This window comes from Bubalus bubalis, chromosome 9 (assembly GCF_019923935.1).
Source record: "Bubalus bubalis isolate 160015118507 breed Murrah chromosome 9, NDDB_SH_1, whole genome shotgun sequence".
Lineage (NCBI taxonomy): Eukaryota > Metazoa > Chordata > Mammalia > Artiodactyla > Bovidae > Bubalus > Bubalus bubalis.
The window spans coordinates 51,589,331-51,608,471 of record NC_059165.1 but is presented as its reverse complement, the minus strand read 5'-3'; the positions used below and the strand labels follow the sequence as shown (position 1 = coordinate 51,608,471).

The following is a 19,141-nucleotide window of genomic DNA, read 5'->3' as shown; positions in this document are numbered from 1 at the left end:
CAATCCCTGGGTTGGGAAGAACCCCTGGAGAAGGAAAAGTACTCTTCAGTACTCTTGCCTGAAAAATCCCATGGGCAGAGGAACCTGGAAGGCTATAGTCTATGGGGTTACAAAGAGTTGGATGATTGAGTGACTAACACTGATGCTATCTGTTTTGGTAGGTTCCAGTCTTTTTTACTGATGGTTGTTCAACAGTTAGTTGTGATTTCAGTGTGCCTATGACAGGGATTGCACTCAAGGTTCCACTCTACCATCTTGCCTCCTATTTCCCTATAAGTATTGTAATTATTTTTTTTCTTTTTGCTTTTATTCAATATATTATTAACAAGAAACCCTACTATGTGTCATGCCCTGTATAATGATAGGGAAAAGGTGGTAAGCAAAAGCAAATAATGTAACTGTTCTCTAGGAAGGTTTAGTGTATTGATGGAAATTAGTATCCATAAGTGAATGGAAATTCTACCAGATTGCATGACTGTTTTCCACATGAGCTTTGTGAATCAGCTTCTCACATTCCACATCATATGGAGGTCTTCAAAGATCATGTTGGATAGACATCAGATCCATAGTTAATCCATAATGTAAGTAAGACACTAGAAATTTAACAATATCTAAAATCTAACATTTGGTAAAGAAAACAGAGCTTTTGAAATTGAGATAAAATTAAGTAAATTATATGTTTTCTAAATATATGTTTATTCACAATTCTGTGCAACTATCACCACTATATGATTACAGAACATTTCCATCATCTCACTCATTCCAAGTAAAAACAAACAAATCAACTGAGGAAATTTCCCAACACCCCATCTATAATTCCTAGCAACCACTAATCTACATCTGGTCTCTCTGTCTATTTTGAACATTACATATCAATGGAATCACACAACATGTGTGATTTTCATATAAATGGAATGTATAGGTCTATATCTATATAGCAATACCTTATTTTATTGCATTTTGCTTTATTGTGCTTCACAGATACTGTTTTTAACAGATTGAAGGTCTGTGGCAACCCCGTGTGAACAAGTATATCAGTGCCATTTTTCCAACAGCTTTGCTCACTTTATGTCCCTGTGTCACATTTCGGTAATTCTTGCAATGATTCACACTTTTTCATTATTGTTATATTTGCTATACTGATCTGCGATAAGTGGTCTTTGATGTTACTATGATGACTCTTTGAAGAATCAGATGATAGCTAGCATTTTTAAGCAATAAAGAATTTGTAAATTAAGGAATGTACATTTTTTAAGACATGATGCTATTCCACATTTAGCAACATTACAATGTAACATAACTTTTATATGAACTGGGAAAGCAAAAAATTAATGTCAGTCACTTTATTGAAATATTTTTTTCATTGGTGGTCTGGAATCAAACCAACAATATCTTCAAAATATGCCAGTATATCTATACATATATAAGGTAGATTGTCTTTTGTGAATACATCCTTTCAATTAGCATAAGATTTTCAAGGTTCATCCATGTTGTAGCATGCTATCACATTTCTTTGATTTTTATGACTAAATATTCCATCTTGTAGATACATCAAATTTACTTTATCCACTTATCTGTGGATTGTATCTCCTTGTTGACTATAATGAAGAATGCAGCTATTAACATTCTTATACAAGTATTGGTGTGATCATATGTTTTCACATCTCTATACATACACAAGAGTAGAATTTCATATAATAACTCAATCTTTAATGTTTTTGGAGGAAATGGTCAAAGTTTTGCATACTGAATGCATCATTTACATTCCCACTAGGGCTGTATGAGGGTTCAATTTCTCCATACTCTCACACAAATTCACAAATATGCTTTAGTTTTTATAAATTACATTTATCCTAGTAGTATGTTAGCTGCTCAGTCGTGTCTGACTCTTTGCAACCCCATGGACTGGGGCCTGCCAGGCTCCTCTGTCCATGGAATTATCTAGGCAAGAATACTGGAGTGGGTTGCCATTTCCTTCTCCAGGAGATCTTCCTGACCCAGGGATCAAACCCAGATCTCTCATGTTGCCAGCAGATTCTTTACCATTTGAGCCACCAGGGAAGCCCTACGTCTATCCTAGTGGGTGTAAACTAGTATTTCATTGTGGCTTGATTTACATTTCCCTTATGAGTAACTATTAACATTTTTTTCAGGTCCTTAGTAACCATAAGGACCTAGTCACCTAGGTCCTTTGTTGTTGTTCTTTAGTCTCTAAGTCATGTCCAACTCTTTGAGACCCCATGGATTGCAGCATGCCAGGCTTCCCTGTCCTTCACTGTCTCCCAGAGTTTGCTCAAACTCACATCCATTGAGTTGGTGATGCCATCCAACCATCTCATCCTCTGTTTTCCCCTTCTCCTCTTGCTCTCAGTCTTTCCCAATGTCAAGGTGCTTTCCAATGAGTCATCTGTTCACATCAGGTGGCCAAAGTATAGCTTCAGCATCAGTCCTTCCAATGATATTCAGGGTTGATTTCCTGAGGACTGACTGGTATTTGATCCCCTGCTGTCCAAGGAACTCTCAAGAGTCTTATCCAGCACCACAGTTCAAAAACATCAATTCTTTGGAGCTCACCCTTCTTTATGGTCCAACTCTCACATCCATACTGGAAAAACCATAGCTTTGACTTTACAGACCTTTGTAGGCAAAGTGATTTCTCTGCTTTTGAATATGCTCTCTAGGTTTGTCATAGCTTTTCTTCCAAGCATCAAGTGTCTTTTAATTTCCTGGCTTTAGTCACCATCTGAAGTGATTTTGGAGCCCAAGAAAATCAAATCTGTAATTGTTTCTACTTTTTCCCCTTCTATTTGCTGTGAAGTGATGTCATGATCTTAGTTTTTTAGATATTTAACTTGCAAATATTTTCTTCCATGATTGGGTTGTCTTTTGTTCTTTATAGCATCCTTTGATGCAATTTTTAAAAAACTTTAGTGATTTTCAATTTGCTTCGTTTCTGTTGCTACCTGTGTTTTTCATATTATACATAAGAAATTACTTCCTAATCCAAGATTATGAAGATTTATCCTACATTTTCTTCTAAGAGTATCATAGTATTAGTATCTACACTTATATCTTTGATCCATTCTAAGTTAATTTTTGTATATGCTGAGAATTATGGGCACAATGTTCTACTTTTGCATGTGACAATCCAGCTGTCACAGGACAATAAGTTGAAAAGAATACTGCTTTGCATTTTAATTTTCTGAGAAAAAAATTAGTCAGAAATCAGGAAAAAAAAATCTGTCAAAAATCAATTGATTAATCAAGAGAGTGCAGTACTAGAAAAGAAATAGAGAAATGAAACATAATGGAGAGCCCAGAAATAGCCCTCCATAAATAAAGTTGACTGGTCTTGGCCAGAGAAGCAAAGGCCATGCAATAGGGCAAAGATAGGTCTCTCAACAAATGGTGCTGGAACAACTGAACATCTACGTGCAAAAACATTAATCTAGACACAGACCTTACACCCTTTCAAAAAATGAACTCAAAATGGATCACAGATCTAAGTGTAAAATGTAAAACTGTAAAACTTCTAAAAAATAACATAAGAAAAAACAATAATGACCCTGGGTATGGTGATGGCTTTTTAGATAAAATACCAAAGACTTGACCCATGAAAGAAATAACTGACAAATTGGACTTCATTAAAAGTTCAGTTCTGTGAAAGATAATATCAAGAGAATGAAAACACAAGCCATAGACTTGGAGAAAGATTTGCAAAAGATCCATCTGATAAAGGACTGTTATCCAAGATATACAAAGAACATTTAAATCTCAGTGATAAGAAAACAAACAACCCTAAAGCAGCCATACTACCCAAAACAATCTACATAGTTAATGTAATCCCTATCAAATTACCCATGACTTTTTTCACAGAACTAGCACAAATCATCCAAAAATTTATATGGAACCATAAAAGAAAGAGAATTGCTAAAGTAATTCTGAGGAAAAAGACTAAAGATGAAAGCATAACCCTCCCAGACTTCAGACAATACTACAAAGTTCGAGTAATCAAAACAGCATGGTATTGGCACAAGCACAGACATGTAGATCAGTGGAGCAGAATAGAGAGCCCAGGAGTAAACTCAAACACTTATGGTCTTCCCTGGTGGCTCAGAGGGTAAAGCATCTGCCCGCAATACAGGAGACCTGGGTTCGATCCCTGGGTCAGGAAAATCCCCTGGAGAAGGAAATGGCAACCCACTCCAGTATTCTTGCCTGGAAAATCCCATGGAAAGAGAAACCTGGTAGGCTACAGTCCATGGGGTCGCAAAGAGTCGGACACGACTGAGCGACTTCACTTTCTTTCACTTTATGACAAAAGAGGCAAGAATAGACAATGGAAAGAAGACAGTCTCTTCCCCAAGTGGTCCTAGGAAAGCAGAATGGCCATATATCAATCAATGAATTAGAACACTCCCTCACACCAGATGGAAAAATAAACTCAAAATGCTTTAAAGACTAAATCTAGGACATGCCACCGTAAAACTCCTAGAAGAGAACATAGGCAAAACATTCTATGATGCAAATCAGCAAAACCCATGTGCCGTGTGTATGAAATGGAAAGTCAAGAGTGAAAGTCGCTCACCTGTGTCTGACTCTTTGTGACCCCATGAAATTCTCCAGGCCAGAATACTGGAGTGGGATCTTCTCCAGGGGATCTTCCCAACCCAGGGATCAAACCCAGGTATCCCACACTGCAGGCAAATTCTTTACCAGCTGAGCCACACAGGAAGCCCAAGAATACTGGAGTGGGTAGCCTATCCCTACTCAAGCGGATTTTCCCGGCCCAGGAGTCAAACTGGGGTCTCCTGCATTGCAGGTGGATTCTTTACCAACTGAGCTATCAGGGAAGGGGGAAGATATTTGTAAATGATGTAAATGATAAGGGCTTATTTTCCAAAATATGCAAACAGTGTATATAACTCAATATTTAAAAAAAGAAAAAGAAAAACCTAATCAAAAGTAGGTAGAAGACTTGAATAGACATTTATCCAAAGAAGACATACAGATGGCTAACAGGCACATGAAAAGATGCTTCACATCACTAATTATTAGAGAAATGCAATTCAAAGCCCCTGGTATCATATCATACTGGAAAGAATGGCCATAGTCAAAAATTCTGCAATAATAAAAGTTAGAGTGGGTATGGAGAATAAGGAAACTTCATACACTGTTGGTAGGTGTGTAAACTGGTGCAGGCTTTATGGAAAAAAGTATGTAGGTTCCTTCTAAAAATACAGCTACCATATGATCCAGGAATCCCACTCTTGGGCATAAATTTGGAAAATATGAAAAGTCTAACCTGAAAAGATGCATGCACCCCAGTGTTGACAGTAGTGCTGTTGACAACAGCCAAAACATGCAAGCAACCTAAGGGTCTATCAACAAATGAATGAACGTAGGCAAGTATACACACATGCGTGCATATATACATATATACATACACACAAATATACAAACAGAATACCAAACATAAAAAAGAATGAAATACCGCCATTTGCAGCAACATGGATGGACCTGGGGTTATTATACTGAGTTCACTCAGACAGAAATAAATACTATATGACATCATTTATATGTGAAATAAAATAATAATAATAATTAACTTATTTACAATACAGAAACAGGCTTACAGACATAGAAATCAGACTTATGGTTACCAAAGAGGAAAGGAGTGGGGAGGGATAAACTAGAAGACTGGGGTTGACAGATACACATTACTATATATAAAATAGATAAGCAACAAGCATTTACTCTATAACACAGAGAGAACTATTTTAGTACCTTGTGATAACCTATAATGGAATACTCTGAAAAAGAAAATATATATATATGTATCTGAATCATTTTGCTATACACCTAAAACTAATAGTGGAAATCAATTATACTTCAATAAAAAAGAAAATGAACAATATGATTGAAAAATGGGCCAAAGGCCTTAACACTTCATCAAAGAGGAGATACAGATGGCAAGTAAGCACATGAAAAGATGCTTTACATCATATATGTCATCAGAGAAATTCAAATTAAAAAAAAATAAAGAATGAGATACCACTGCACAGCTAAGACAATGGCTAAGATCTGGAACATAGAGAACACTAAATGCTGTCCAGGATGTGTAATATTTGGAAAGGCTCCAAAATGTGTAGCACTATTTTGGAAGACAGTTTGGTAGTTTCTTACAAAACTAAACCTATGCATACCATATGATCCAACAATTGTGATCCTTGGTATTTAATAAGGCATTGAAAATTCATGACCAGATAAAAACCTTTATTAGTTCAGTCACTTTGTTCATAATTGTTGTCACCTACAAACTGGCATTTGCCATCTGCCTATATAATGATCAAACTATGAGCTGCTGTAGCTGCTGACCTTTTAACACTCTCTGAAAGGAATTCAGGGTGGAGATCAGGAATGAAGCAATCGGTGCTCTGGGAAAAACTAGCAGAACAGGTTTTCAGATAGAAATTTTCAGGAGGTGATTTTATGAGCCTGATTCTTGCATCTCCTCATACCTAGAAAAGTATTAAAATTCTTCATGGGAAGTCTTCTCCTCATGACTAGCAGTAACCTTCATGAGGACAGCAGAAACCTTCTGTAAAAAAATGTGCTTGACTGCATGTACTCCCCTTTCACCCAAATCACATATATACTGACTTTCCCTCCTACCTCTCTGGAGCAATTTCTCAGAGCTATCTGAAATGCTGTCTCCTGGTCTATAGTTCTCATTTTTCCTCAAATAAAACTTAACTCATAACTCTCACCTTGTGCGTTTTTCTTTTTTCAGTTAACACTGTCAAAACTTGAAAACAACCCAGATATCTCTCAGTACATGGTTGGATAAATGAACTTCTGTACATACAAACAAAGGAATACTATTCAACAATAAAAATAATAAGCTATTAAGCCATGACAACATAGAGGAAATATAAACGCATATTACTAAGTGAAAGAAGCCAATCTGAATAACCTATATATTGTAGGATTCTAACGACATGGCCTTCCAGAAAAGGCAAAACTACTTATACAATAAAAATATCAGTGGTTGCCAGAGTCTGAGTTGGAGCAAAGGGAGAGACATGAATAGACAGAACACAGGGATTTTTAGGATGGTCAAATTACTTTGTATAATACTATAATGGTGGATCAGTTCAGTTCAGTTGCTCAGTCATGGCCGACTCTTTGCAACCCCATGGACTACAGCATGCCAGGCCTCCCTGTCCATCACCAACTCCTGGAGTTTACTCAAACTCATGTCCATTGAGTTGGTGATGCCATCCAATCATCTCATCCTCCGTCGTCCCCTTCTCCTACTGCCCTCAATGTTTCCCAGCATCAGGGTCTTTTCAAATGAGTCAGCTCTTAGCATCAGGTGGCCAAAGTATCGGAGTTTCAGCTTCAACATCAGTCCTTCCACTGAACACCCAGGACTGATCTCCTTTAGGATGGACTGGTTGGATCTCCTTGCAGTCCAAGGAACTCTCAAGAGCCTTCTCCAACACCACAATTCAAAAGCATCAATTCTTTGGCGCTCAGCTTTCTTTATAGTCCACTTCTCACATCCATACGTGACTACTGGAAAAACCATAGCCTTGACAAGATGGTGGATATATTTCATTAAATTTTTGTACATAGACATAGAATGTACAACACCAAGAATGACCCCTAAAGTAAACTATGAACTTTGGGTGAGTCAGTGTAAGTTTGTCCTTGATTAAAAAAAAAGAAAGAAAAGATAACATCTGGTGAATGATGTTAGTAAGTAGGAAGCTTTGCATGTATGGAGCAGGGAGTATGTGGGAAATCTCTATACTTCCCCCTCAATTTTAAGGTAAACCTATAATTGCTGTAAAAAACAGTTTTAAAAATCAATGCAGTATGCATGTATGACTTATTTTAAGTCACTATTCTGTACCATTTTTCTATGTTTGTTCTTATGTTTTTAGCACAGTTTTCTTGTTTTTTGCCTAATCAGTACAACTTTATAGTAGGCGTCAAATCTGCATATGTGGATCCCCAACCTTTCTCAAGATTTTTTTGGCTACACAAGGTCCCTTGAATGCCAACATGAATTTTAGTATCAGGTTGTCAATTTCAGCAAAAAGGGCAGTGGGAACTCTTGTTTCCAGTGAATTTTAAGGTTCTTTCTTCCTCGTGAAGAAATCTGGAGATGACACAGGGAGATTAAGAAAGTGGGAATTTATTTAAACAAGAATACACTCTCAGAGGGAGAGCAGGCAGGCAGGTGAGACGCTGCTGCCCTGGGTTTCTTTAGCAAGCCAGTTATGAGAGGCATACAAATGAACGGGTGGAACATTAACTTGGGAAGGAGGAGTTTGGGAGTCTTGGTCCCTGACTTTGATCCCAGCTCCATTTCCATTTCCCTCAGGGAATAGGCTTTTTGTCCTTTTATAGCTTAGATCATAAATGTCATAGTGTTGGTGCATGATGAGTCTGTCTTGTCTGTAAGGCTAATTTTATTGAAATGAGAGCACAATGAGCAACAGGTTACATTCTCAAGCAGGAGATGCCTACCTTTCTTAGTCTGCTTTCAGGACACGTCCACCTAAAATGTGTGATTTTCTGTCAATGTGAAGGTTCCTTCTTTTCTTTGTCTGCCCACGAACCCCTTCTGTTTATAAGATGCAAAATTTCCTGCTATGCTGTCCCTGCCCACACTTCTCTGGTCATACCTAGCTACCTGCCTGCTGTAACACCCAACATTTTTGCAGTGAATATACAGATTGCTTTAGCCATTACTGCTCTCTGAAAAATGGTAAGTTTTCCAAACTATGAACATGGGCTTTGTTTACATTACTTTAGGTCTTCTGTAATTTCTTTCAGCAATATTTTTGGATACATTGGACAGGTGTTTCATTTCCTTGTTTTTTCCTTGTGAAGCAATACTAAATAATTTAGCCATCTAACATTACCTTCACTGATTAAAAACACTTGAAGCCTGTTGAGATTCCTAGGAAGTCTCTCCTGCTCTTAATCTTTGCCAACAAATATACATTAAATGGGTATAAAGAGCTACCCCACGACTTCACCTCTAGGCTTCAAGCAGCAAAATGTCCTGTCCTGGAAGCACAGGTCTGCCACAGGCTTCACTGATGGTATCTTTGTGCAGAATTCAAAGAGGAAGTATAAGCACAATATCCATTTCACTATAGGAACACTTTCTGTACATGTCAAATGTGGACTCTTCACATTGAAACGGAGAAGGCAATGGAGCCTGGTGGGCTGCCGTCTATGGGGTCGCACAGAGTCGAACACGACTGAAGTGACTTAGCAGTCACATTGAAAAATAAAATATCCCCTACCATATCAGTAAGCAAAGGAAGTCACAGTCATTGGTGATTACAGCCACCACTGATGGTGAGCTGGTGAGCCCTGAGGAAACTCAGGAAGGAAACAAAGAATATCTGCCATCTAGCAGCCATTAGACCACAGCCACTCCCATGCATGAGTCCTGAAGAACTCTGTGAAAGCGCAGGATACTGGCCCCAGACTGCTGGCATGTATACCAAAGGAATGATTTCAGTGAGCCCAGACTCCGCATCTTCCCATACATAGAAAAGTGTTAAATTCCTTACACTGAGATATCTAAATTTCTTTTATTAACAGAACACTTTTGTTCCTATTAACTTCCCTTGGTTGCAAAACTCTTACATATCCTAGCTCCCCCTGCACCTCGTTGGAGCTGTTTTCTCATTGCTACTTGAGATGCTGCCTCCTGGGCTTGAAGTCATCAGTACATCCACCGAATAAAACATAACCCTCAACTTTTACATTGTGCATAATTTTTAATTCAACAAATTGAACTGGCATGAAAATTACCTGTCTCAAAATTTCTTTTTAAAAACCCTAGATTTCTTCACTGCAAAAAGTAGCAGGAAGAATTCAGGTGCTGATAACCACCCAATACAAAACAAGTGCAGAGGGTTTAAATGTTTTATCCTCATTTATCACAAATATATAAGATAGATACTATAATTCTCATATTTACAATAAGAAAACTGTAGATTATGCAGTTTGAATATTGAGTCCAGGTGACTCTCTGATAGATGGGGTTTGTACTTGGATCCTTCTCCTGCCAATGCTCTTTCTACTAAGTCAGACTATAGGAGCTGATAAGGAAACATAACAATGAAAAATTCTCTGCATAAAAAACAACAATAACAACAACAAAGCCTCCAATACCTCAAAAATATCCCCAAACATCTCTGATGTAAAATCAATTTTTACCATGTAATTTAAAGCATTGTTGCATTTAGTCTCAACTTCACTCCCCACCTTTCACTGTCTTCTGCTCCAAAAAGTAAGTTCTGTACATCTAATGCACAGTGTAGTGATTATAGTCAACAGTACTCTGTTATGAACTTCATTGCTCTTACTACAAAGAAAAAAATAGAATTAATTACCATGACAAAGGTATTATGTAAGACTACACTGGTAATCATAATAAAATAGATAATCAAATCAACACACTGTACATCCTAAATTTATGCCATGTTGTATGTCAATTATCTCAATTTAAAATACTGTTCCACTATCCAGGTTTACTCTTCTAGTAATTGATTCACAATTCTGATTGCAAGATGGTGAATGCATTATTTTTACCATTTCCCAGGTAATTGTAATATGCCAACAGTTTTGAACACGTTTGAGAGCTTATGCCCTTAATTATCTAATTACCATCCCCAGATTCTTCTTTCCTGCTTGATTCTCTTTACTTTGTTCAACTCATGCTTGGAAAGCTTTCGCCTCTCTTCTCTATCTTAAGATCTCTAACCCTTCCCATATTTCTGGGTACATGAGATCAAGTTGTCCCCAAGCCTCCTACTGAGAAAAGATTAATGGAGGGTTACTTGTGAAGCATCTCTCCTGACCTACTTTACAGCTTCCACTGAGGACACAGAATAGCTCTGTGTCTTATCTGTCCTGGGCCATCAATCTTACCCCATCAAACTCCTTACCAGCGGAACAATAAAAGAGACTGAGCTGGAAGGAGATGGCTGAGGAGGCAGGTGAGCAAGACAGCCACAGTCTCCAGAGCCGCTGACATCACTCCCCATTATCTCACTGTCAGGTAGGCCAGGTGGGGACTCTAGGAAGGTGTGGGTACCCTGGCATGTACCCCAGGAGGACTGCTGCAGGTTAGTCTTTCCAGAAATAACTGTTTCTATTTCCTGAGGAAAATAACTGAGACCCAAACGTGCATTGGTACTACAGGCAACCAGGCTGGCTGACAGAAAAGCTGAGAGAGTACTCAGTTCTTTCCACTTTGTCAACTGTGTTATTTTCCTGGGCTCTCTTAAACGCCTATGGGGGACGCCTTCCAACAATGACACTTTATTTTATTGAATTGTAGGTTCGAGGGAAAGGTAAAATAAAAAGTTATCTAGGAGGTGGGAGTCATTGCTTTAGAAACAAGAAGCTTTCTAGAACCTGGTTCTGGAGTCTATCTACCTAATGTGTCATGTACCATTGTTGCAAACACTAAGGTATCTTCCACAGACTTGATAACATGTCCTTCTTCTCATCATGGATCAAAGCTATTTTAATCATTGGCTTGGCATTTCCTCTTTATTGTGGTGAGTAAATTTTTCAATCCTAGATGAATCCATTCACACATCATAGAAAATGCAGGAAACAACTACCATCATTTAGGAAGGGAGGCGCTTGATGTCCTGGGTGTGTAATACTTAAACTGGCAAAATGAAATGGGATATGTTACAAATATATTTTTAAAAATTACATCAGATTGGTTTTGATTTCCCACTTTAGAAAGGTGGAGACAGAGAGGGTGTTTAGAATTAGCAGTAGAATTTAGTGGTTTGTTCATTTAAGACTAAAGATATCTATCTAATTTCCCCTCTTTTGGAAGTCAGATTTCATGGTTGCTAAATGCAGAGTGTGGGGAGTAATACTGTCCTCTAGACCCAGTATCCCTCGACAATCCAACTCCTTGTTTGCCGGCTCCAAGTGTATTAAGGACAAGGTTTTGTGTAAGGAGAGAACTAATTGATCCCTCTGCTGACAACTTATCTTTCTTAAAGCAAAGGCAGCCCATCAATTTCAGAGTAGAGTAGCTTAAAGTTATTAAAGTGATCCATGAACCTCAAGCTGAGTACAAAGGAATTGAATAGTCATTTACTTCTTCATATTAAGTGACTTCATAGAAGCATATTACATGGCACTAAGCAAGATGTTGTTTTCTCTGACTAGAATGTCTCACATATAAATACAGGGAAAAAGGGATCTCCACAGAAGGGTTTGGTGATTATTAAGCCATACTTCATTTTTCACAGAGTGAGATGAATTTAGAATTGTTTCCAGACTTCAAATTATTTTGTGAAATTATTTTGATATTGCCACAAAAGCCTCACTTCATTATGGGAGGGGTTTGGAGTAGGCAACTTGCATAGTATTTTGCTATTAAAAGATGTGGGTACTTCCCAAAAAAGACAGTGTTTTTCTCCCTTCATCTTCTTCTTTTTAATTTTCTTTTTTTGTGTTGGTTGCAGAAACTGCTTTTGTACCTTCTGGAGAAATTCGCAAAAGGGCAAGTTCATAGTACTTTAATTTGGAAATTGAAATTTTTAAAATTATTTTTATATTTTAAACTTTAACAGAAAATTTCACCAGAAAAAGTAAAACATAACCCTTCAAAAAGTAACATAAAGTGTCATTATTACACAAAGTTCAAAAAACAGAACCTTACCAGACATATTAAACCATTTGTTTTTTTACAAGGTAAAATTACCACATCATTCAACATTTTATTATTAGGCAGACAGGCATCTGAAAAGGACGTTTAAAGTAAGAATTTTTTCCCTCACAAATAAGAAGCTTAAGAAAAATAATTTCACTGAAAGGAATGTAAACTAATCATTTTTACACAGAGTCAAATATTACATAGAGGTGAAGAAAATCAATTATACTTCTAAACATCTAAATAAATAAAGGTAATTAAAGATGTTAAAAGAGCATGTCATCTAAGAATACACACATTATTGCTTAATTATGTATACTGACTACAGAGTCATCACTCACCAAATTACATATATACATATATGGTTAAACACACATATACAAACAGTCATATATATCAATACATACATATATGGTGACAATCTGAAACTATAAAATGATCTAGTAATGAAACTATTGAGAAAAACAGTAGACTCACAATACATTCACTTTTATCATTTCTTGTGCTATGAGATAATGAGGAAAATCTCACTCAGGTATGAGAAGAAATAGGGGCAGAGTGGCTAAATTATTAAAATGTATCCAGCTATTTGAATGTTTTTAAAACATAACACTGGGGTTGTAAAAACATATCAGTATATTTTTATGTCTAAATTGGTTGTTGATACTTCATGTTTATACTTAATCTCAATATATAAAACATTTATTCTATTTTGATGCATACAATGTTGTATGAAGAATAAGGAATATTTTATTCAAAAAGTTCATTATCTGAAAAATTTGATGTTGTCTCTTTGTTTATCAGCCAGAATGTAACGTGTATAAGGATCAATTACACTTTTGCACAAAAGAAAAAGATCCAATCTGTGCAACGAATGGCCAAACATACTCCAATAAATGCTATTTCTGCAGTAAAAAGCTGTAAGAACACATGACTAAATATTTGTTCTCCCAACATAATGAAGAAACAACCAGAAAATAATAGGAACATCCATGTTTCTGCTAGCCAAGGCTCAGTCTACACGGAAAGTAACTGTTTTTTCTCTGTGAAAGCCATAGAAACATGCCGGTACCTTTCCCTGAAGTCATATTCCTAAAAGTAGTTTTATTTGACCTCAAAGTATATCCCTGCTGGATATTACCCACATGCATAAATCATTACATTAACTGGATTTTATTGCTATGACTTACTACTGGCAATCTGCTTACCAATACAATGTAATTCTTAACTCGAGAGGCTGAATGATAACCTCATAATGTAGCTCCAAACTACAGGGAGCATAACTGAGCAAGAAACTCTACTGACTTCATCAGTTCTAATGAGGTGGATGAACCTAGAACCGATTATACAGAGTGAAGTGAATCAGAAAGAGAAGATAAATACTGTATTCTAACACATATATACAGAATCTAGAAAAACGGTACTGAAGAATTTATTTACAGGGCAACAGTGGAGAAACAGACATATAGAATAGACTTATGGACATGGGGAGAGGGGAGGAGAGGGTGAGATGTATGGAAAGAATAATATGGAAACTTACATTACCATATGCAAAATAGATAACCAACGGGGAATTTGCTGTATGGCTCAGGAAACTCAAGCAGGGGCTCTGTATCAACCAGGAGGGGTGGGGTGGGGAGGGAGATGGGAGGTAGTTTCTAAAGGGAGGGCATATATGTATACCTATGGCTGATTCATGTTGAGGTTTGACAGAAAACAGCAAAATTCTGTAAAGCAATTATCCTTCAATAAAAAATAAATAGATTAAAAAAAAAAAAAAAGAAACTCTACTGACTTCAGAAATTTGAATCCATCACAATTTATGTCAGAAAGGAATTCTCATTATGTCAGGAAGAACCATCCAGGGGATGGTCCATTTTGTCCCCTGAACTCCATGACAGGACTCCAAACTTTCTTCAGAGAGCAGGGCAGTCTAGGACACTTCCACCCAATGTCACTTCCTGCCTCCTTCCCCCTGATGGAGTTTTCAGTCTGAGGGTTCAGCCAGCCTTCCTACCTCCTGCCTCATTTTCTCTTACTGGTGTTTCCTCTCACTGAATCCCCAGGTGGGCTTCTACTTTTAGAGAACCAGGAAAACAATCTCTACTCCTCCTCCTGAGGTCTGGGAGGGTTCCCAGGTTGAGTCAGGAGGGAGCATGTAGGAAGAGTCAAGTTGCCCCAGGGGATCAGGAGGACCTGTGCAGGGTAGGGGCGGTGGGAGGGGCCCCACTGCTTGTGGAAGGGAACATAGCCCTCCTGGCTCTCTCACAGTCAAAAATCCTCATGGAGAAGCATTTAGTGCAATACTCAGACAATTTTAAATACTTAAATTTTTTTTTCCTCTTTTTCTTTCTTTACAGAGAAAACAGAGGAAAATTTGATTTCAGTCATTGGGGTCGTTGTTGCTGACTCTGCCTCAACCGCACATTCCTATGGCTTTTATTGCAATCCTATTTTGCCATGGATTCTACAACCAATCAGTCATCTCAATCAGGGCTTTAAATTCCTAAACGAGCAGACTAACCCTTCAGTAGTACACAAGATGTAGTACAGATTGTTGGAGAATTTTTCAACTCTAAGAGCCTGCCAGTGAAAGATTTCTGTTTTCTATTTTCGATTATACAATGATGGTTGAAAAACCTATCTTATTTGTGTGTTCAATAATAGAAAACCTAATGCAATTTGTAATCATGAATATTCCAGTCAATAAAATGTTAAATACTATTATCTCTATTAAAATACCCTTTCTTTTTTGTGGTTGGATTGGATTCAGTTCAGTTCAGTCACTCAGTCGTGTCTGACTCTGCGACTCCATGGACTGCAGCACTCCAGGCCTCTCTGTCCATCACCAACTGCCGGAGTCCATCCCAAACTCATGTCCACTTAGTCGGTGATGCCATCCAACCATCTCATCCTCTGTCGTCCCCTTCTCCTCCTGCCCTCAATCTTTCCCAGCCTCAGGGTCTTTTCAAATGAGTCAGCTCTTCGCATCAGGTAGCCAAAGTATTGGAATTTCAGCTTCAACATCAGTCCTTCCAATGAACCCCCAGGACTGATCTCCTTTAGGATGGACTGGTTGGATCTCCTTGCAGTCCAAGGGACTCTCAAGAGTCTTCTCCAACACCACAGTTCAAAAGCATCAATTCTTTGGCACTCAGCTTTCTTCAGAGTCCAACTCTCACACCAATACATGACTACTGGAAAAACCATAGCCTTGACTAGATGGACCTTTGTGGACAAAGTAATGTCTCTGCTTTTTAATATGCTGTTTAGGTTGGTCATAACTTTCCTTCCAAGGAGTAAGTGTCTTTTAATTTCATGGCTGTAATCACCATCTGCAGTGATTTTGGACCCCCCCAAAAATAAAGTCAGCCACTGTTTCCCCATCTATTTCCCATGAAGGGATGGGACTAGATGCCATGATCTTAGTTTTCTGAATGTTGAGCTTTAAGCCAACTTTCTCACTCTCCTCTTTCACTTTCATCAAGAGGCTCTTTAGTTCTTCTTCACTTTCTGCCATAAGGGTGGTGTCATCTGCATATCTGAGGTTATTGATATTTCTCCCAGCAATCTTGATTCCAGCTTGTGCTTCATCCAGACACACAAATATTTCTGGTAACTATAATTATAGAAATAGTCTCAAAGGTCAATAAATAATCCATTACTTGAAAGTTTATTAAAAAGTACAGACAACTGCACTTCTCTCTATCGTAAAGCTTCAAAAGCTCTAGAATAAGAATCTGAGAACTTGAATTCTCACAAATACTCCATGTCAATTTTCTGATCAAAAATGTTAGCCAAGATAGACTTAAATTCTAAGACATAGGACATACCTGAAACTTAATGAATTGCAGAGACTATTCAAAATATTGCATGATTTCTGAAGTTTGGGAGAAAAAAAATTATGTTATTTTCTCTCTCATAAAGCATCAAGAGACAGTTCAGTGATCCTGGCAGTCCAGGCAACTCTGCTTTTACCGATATAGGATATTCATTTGTAGTCCAAGTCTGATGCTCCTCTATTTCTCTTTACCTCTGAGGCAACAAGAAATGGAATGAAATTTGATTGGTCAAAAACTCATTTAAAGTTTGGTTTTAATGGCAGAAATGCAGACTGCTGGAAAGCAAGAGCTGCTACATATGTGATATCAGATCTGCTCTTCCTTTCAGTAAATATTTTCACCTCTAAGAGATAATCTATATGGGAGTTACTTTCATTTACTTTCCTTAGTATTAATTCTTAATGAAAGTATCCATTAAAATGTACAAATATGGAGCCATATTATAAAAATGAATTCAACTACTTTCATGGTTTTTTTTTTCATTACAGAATACATATATAAAAACATTATTCAGTGAATGCTGGTAAATTCATGTATGTATTCTTTTACTTGGACATGGGGTATCTCCATAAGCTGGTCCAGCGAAGTGCAGCTACCGCTCCTGACCTTGGACATGGGGTATCTCTTCAGGGCTGCTCCAGTGAAGCACAGGCACTGCTGTGACCTTGGACGTGGGGTATCTCCTCTCAGCAGGTTGCTGCTCCAGCGCCGTGTGGCCACCACTCCAAGGTCAGAAAAACCCGCGTAAGACGGTAGGCACTGGAGCGGCTGTGAGGAGATACCCCACGTCCAAGGGCAAAGGAGAAGCCCCAGCAAAACAGTAGGAGCAGCGAATTCACGTTTAGAATCAAACCCTGTTCCTGCCAGAGATGCTCAGAAGGCTCAAACAAACTGTGTGTGCATCAGGACCCAGGGACCACACAGAGACTGAGAAAGAACTGTGTTGGAGTGTTTCCCGTGGAGGTACAGATCAGCAGTGGTCTGCCACAGGGATAGGGGCTCTGGGTGTGGGTATGACAGAAGTCCTCTTGGAGGATGTCACCATTAACCCCACAATAGAGCTGCCAGAACTTACCTAGGACTGAGAAATAGACTCTTGGAGGGCACAACAGAACCTATGCACCAGGACCCAGGAAAAGGAACAATGACCCTACAGGAGACTTTCCTGTGGGTGTCCGGGAGTCTCCTGTGAAGGAGTGGGTCAGTGCTGGCCTGCTGCAGGGTTGGGGGCATGAACTGTAGCAGTACATGCCTGGGATCTTTTGAGGGAGGTTACTATTATCTTCATTACCTCCACCACAGTGTGGCCCCTGGAAAATAGCAGGGAGGGAACACAGCTCCACCCATCAAGAGAAATTCGGATTCAAGATTTACTGAGCATGGCCCCGCCCATCAGAACAAGACCCAGTATCCCCCTTAGTCAGCCTATCCCATCAGGAAGCTTTCATAAGCCTCTTATCCTTTTCCATCAGAGGGAAGACAGACTGAAAACCACAATCACAGAAAACTAACCAATCTGACCACATGGACCACAGCCTTATCTAACTCAATGAAACTATGACACATGCTGTGTAGGGCCACCCAAGACGGACGGGTCACGGTGGAGAGTTCTGACAAAATGTGGTCCACTAAAAAAGGCAATGGCAAACCACTTCAGTATTCCTGCCTTGAGAAGCCCTGAACACTACGAAAAGGCAAGAAGATAGGACACTGAAAGATGAACTCTCCAGGTCAGTAGGTGCCCAATATGCTACTGGAGATCAGTGGAGAAATAACTCCAGAAAGAAAGAAGAGATGGAGCCAAAGCAAAAACAACACCCAGTTGTGGATGCTACTGGTGATGGAAGCAAGGTCTGATGCTGTAATGAGCAATATTGCATAGGAACCTGGAATGTTAGGTCCATGAATCAAGGCAAATTGGAAGTGCTCAAACAGGAGATGGTATGACTGAATGTCGACATTTTAGGAATCAGTGAACTAAAATGGACTGGAATGGGTGAATTTAACTCAGATGACCATTATATCTACTACTGTGGGAAAGATTCCCTGAGAAGAAATGGAGTAGCCATCATAGTCAACAAAAGAGTCTGAAATGCAGTACTTGGATGCAATCTCAAAAATGACAGAATGATCTCTGTTCATTTCCAAGGCAAACCATTCAGTATCACAGTAATCCAAGTCACATCCCAACCAGTAACACTGAAGAAGCTGAAGTTGAACGGTTCTATGAAGATCTACAAGAATTTTTGGAAATAACAACCAAAAAAGATGCCTATTATAGGAGACTGGATTGCAAATGTAGAAAGTTAAGAAACACCTGGAGTAATAGGCAAATTTGGCCTTGGAGTACAGAATGAAGCAGGGCAAAGGCTAATAGAGTTCTGCCAAGATAATGCACTGGTCATAGCAAACACCCTCTTCCAACAACACAAGAGAAGACTCTACACATGGACATAACCAAATGGTCAATACTGAAATCAGATTGATTATGGATCAATCAGATGGACAAGCTCTATACAATCAGCAAAAACAAGACTGGGAGCTGACTGTGGCTCAGATCATAAACTCCTTATTG

At 38.4% G+C, this 19,141-nt stretch overlaps 1 protein-coding gene across 1 annotated transcript; it reads left to right on the top strand.

The window, feature by feature from the left end:
• Positions 1 to 11,536: 11,536 nt before the first annotated feature.
• Positions 11,537 to 15,290, top strand: LOC102403067 (sperm-associated acrosin inhibitor). The gene is made up of 4 exons (XM_044948670.2): positions 11,537 to 11,603; positions 12,537 to 12,574; positions 13,529 to 13,644; positions 15,085 to 15,290. The coding sequence occupies exons 1-4, from the start codon at positions 11,537 to 11,539 to the stop codon at positions 15,131 to 15,133; spliced, it is 270 nt and encodes an 89-aa protein (XP_044804605.1). The 3' UTR covers positions 15,134 to 15,290.
• Positions 15,291 to 19,141: the final 3,851 nt, after the last annotated feature.

Coding starts and splice junctions, on each gene's coding strand:
- LOC102403067 (XM_044948670.2), top strand. CDS start 11,537: ATGTCCTTCTTCTCATCATGGATCAAAGCTATTTTAATCATTGGCTTG. Junction 11,604..12,536: donor GGCATTTCCTCTTTATTGTG/GTGAGTAAATTT, acceptor TGTTGGTTGCAG/AAACTGCTTTTGTACCTTCT. Junction 12,575..13,528: donor CTGGAGAAATTCGCAAAAGG/GCAAGTTCATAG, acceptor TTTGTTTATCAG/CCAGAATGTAACGTGTATAA.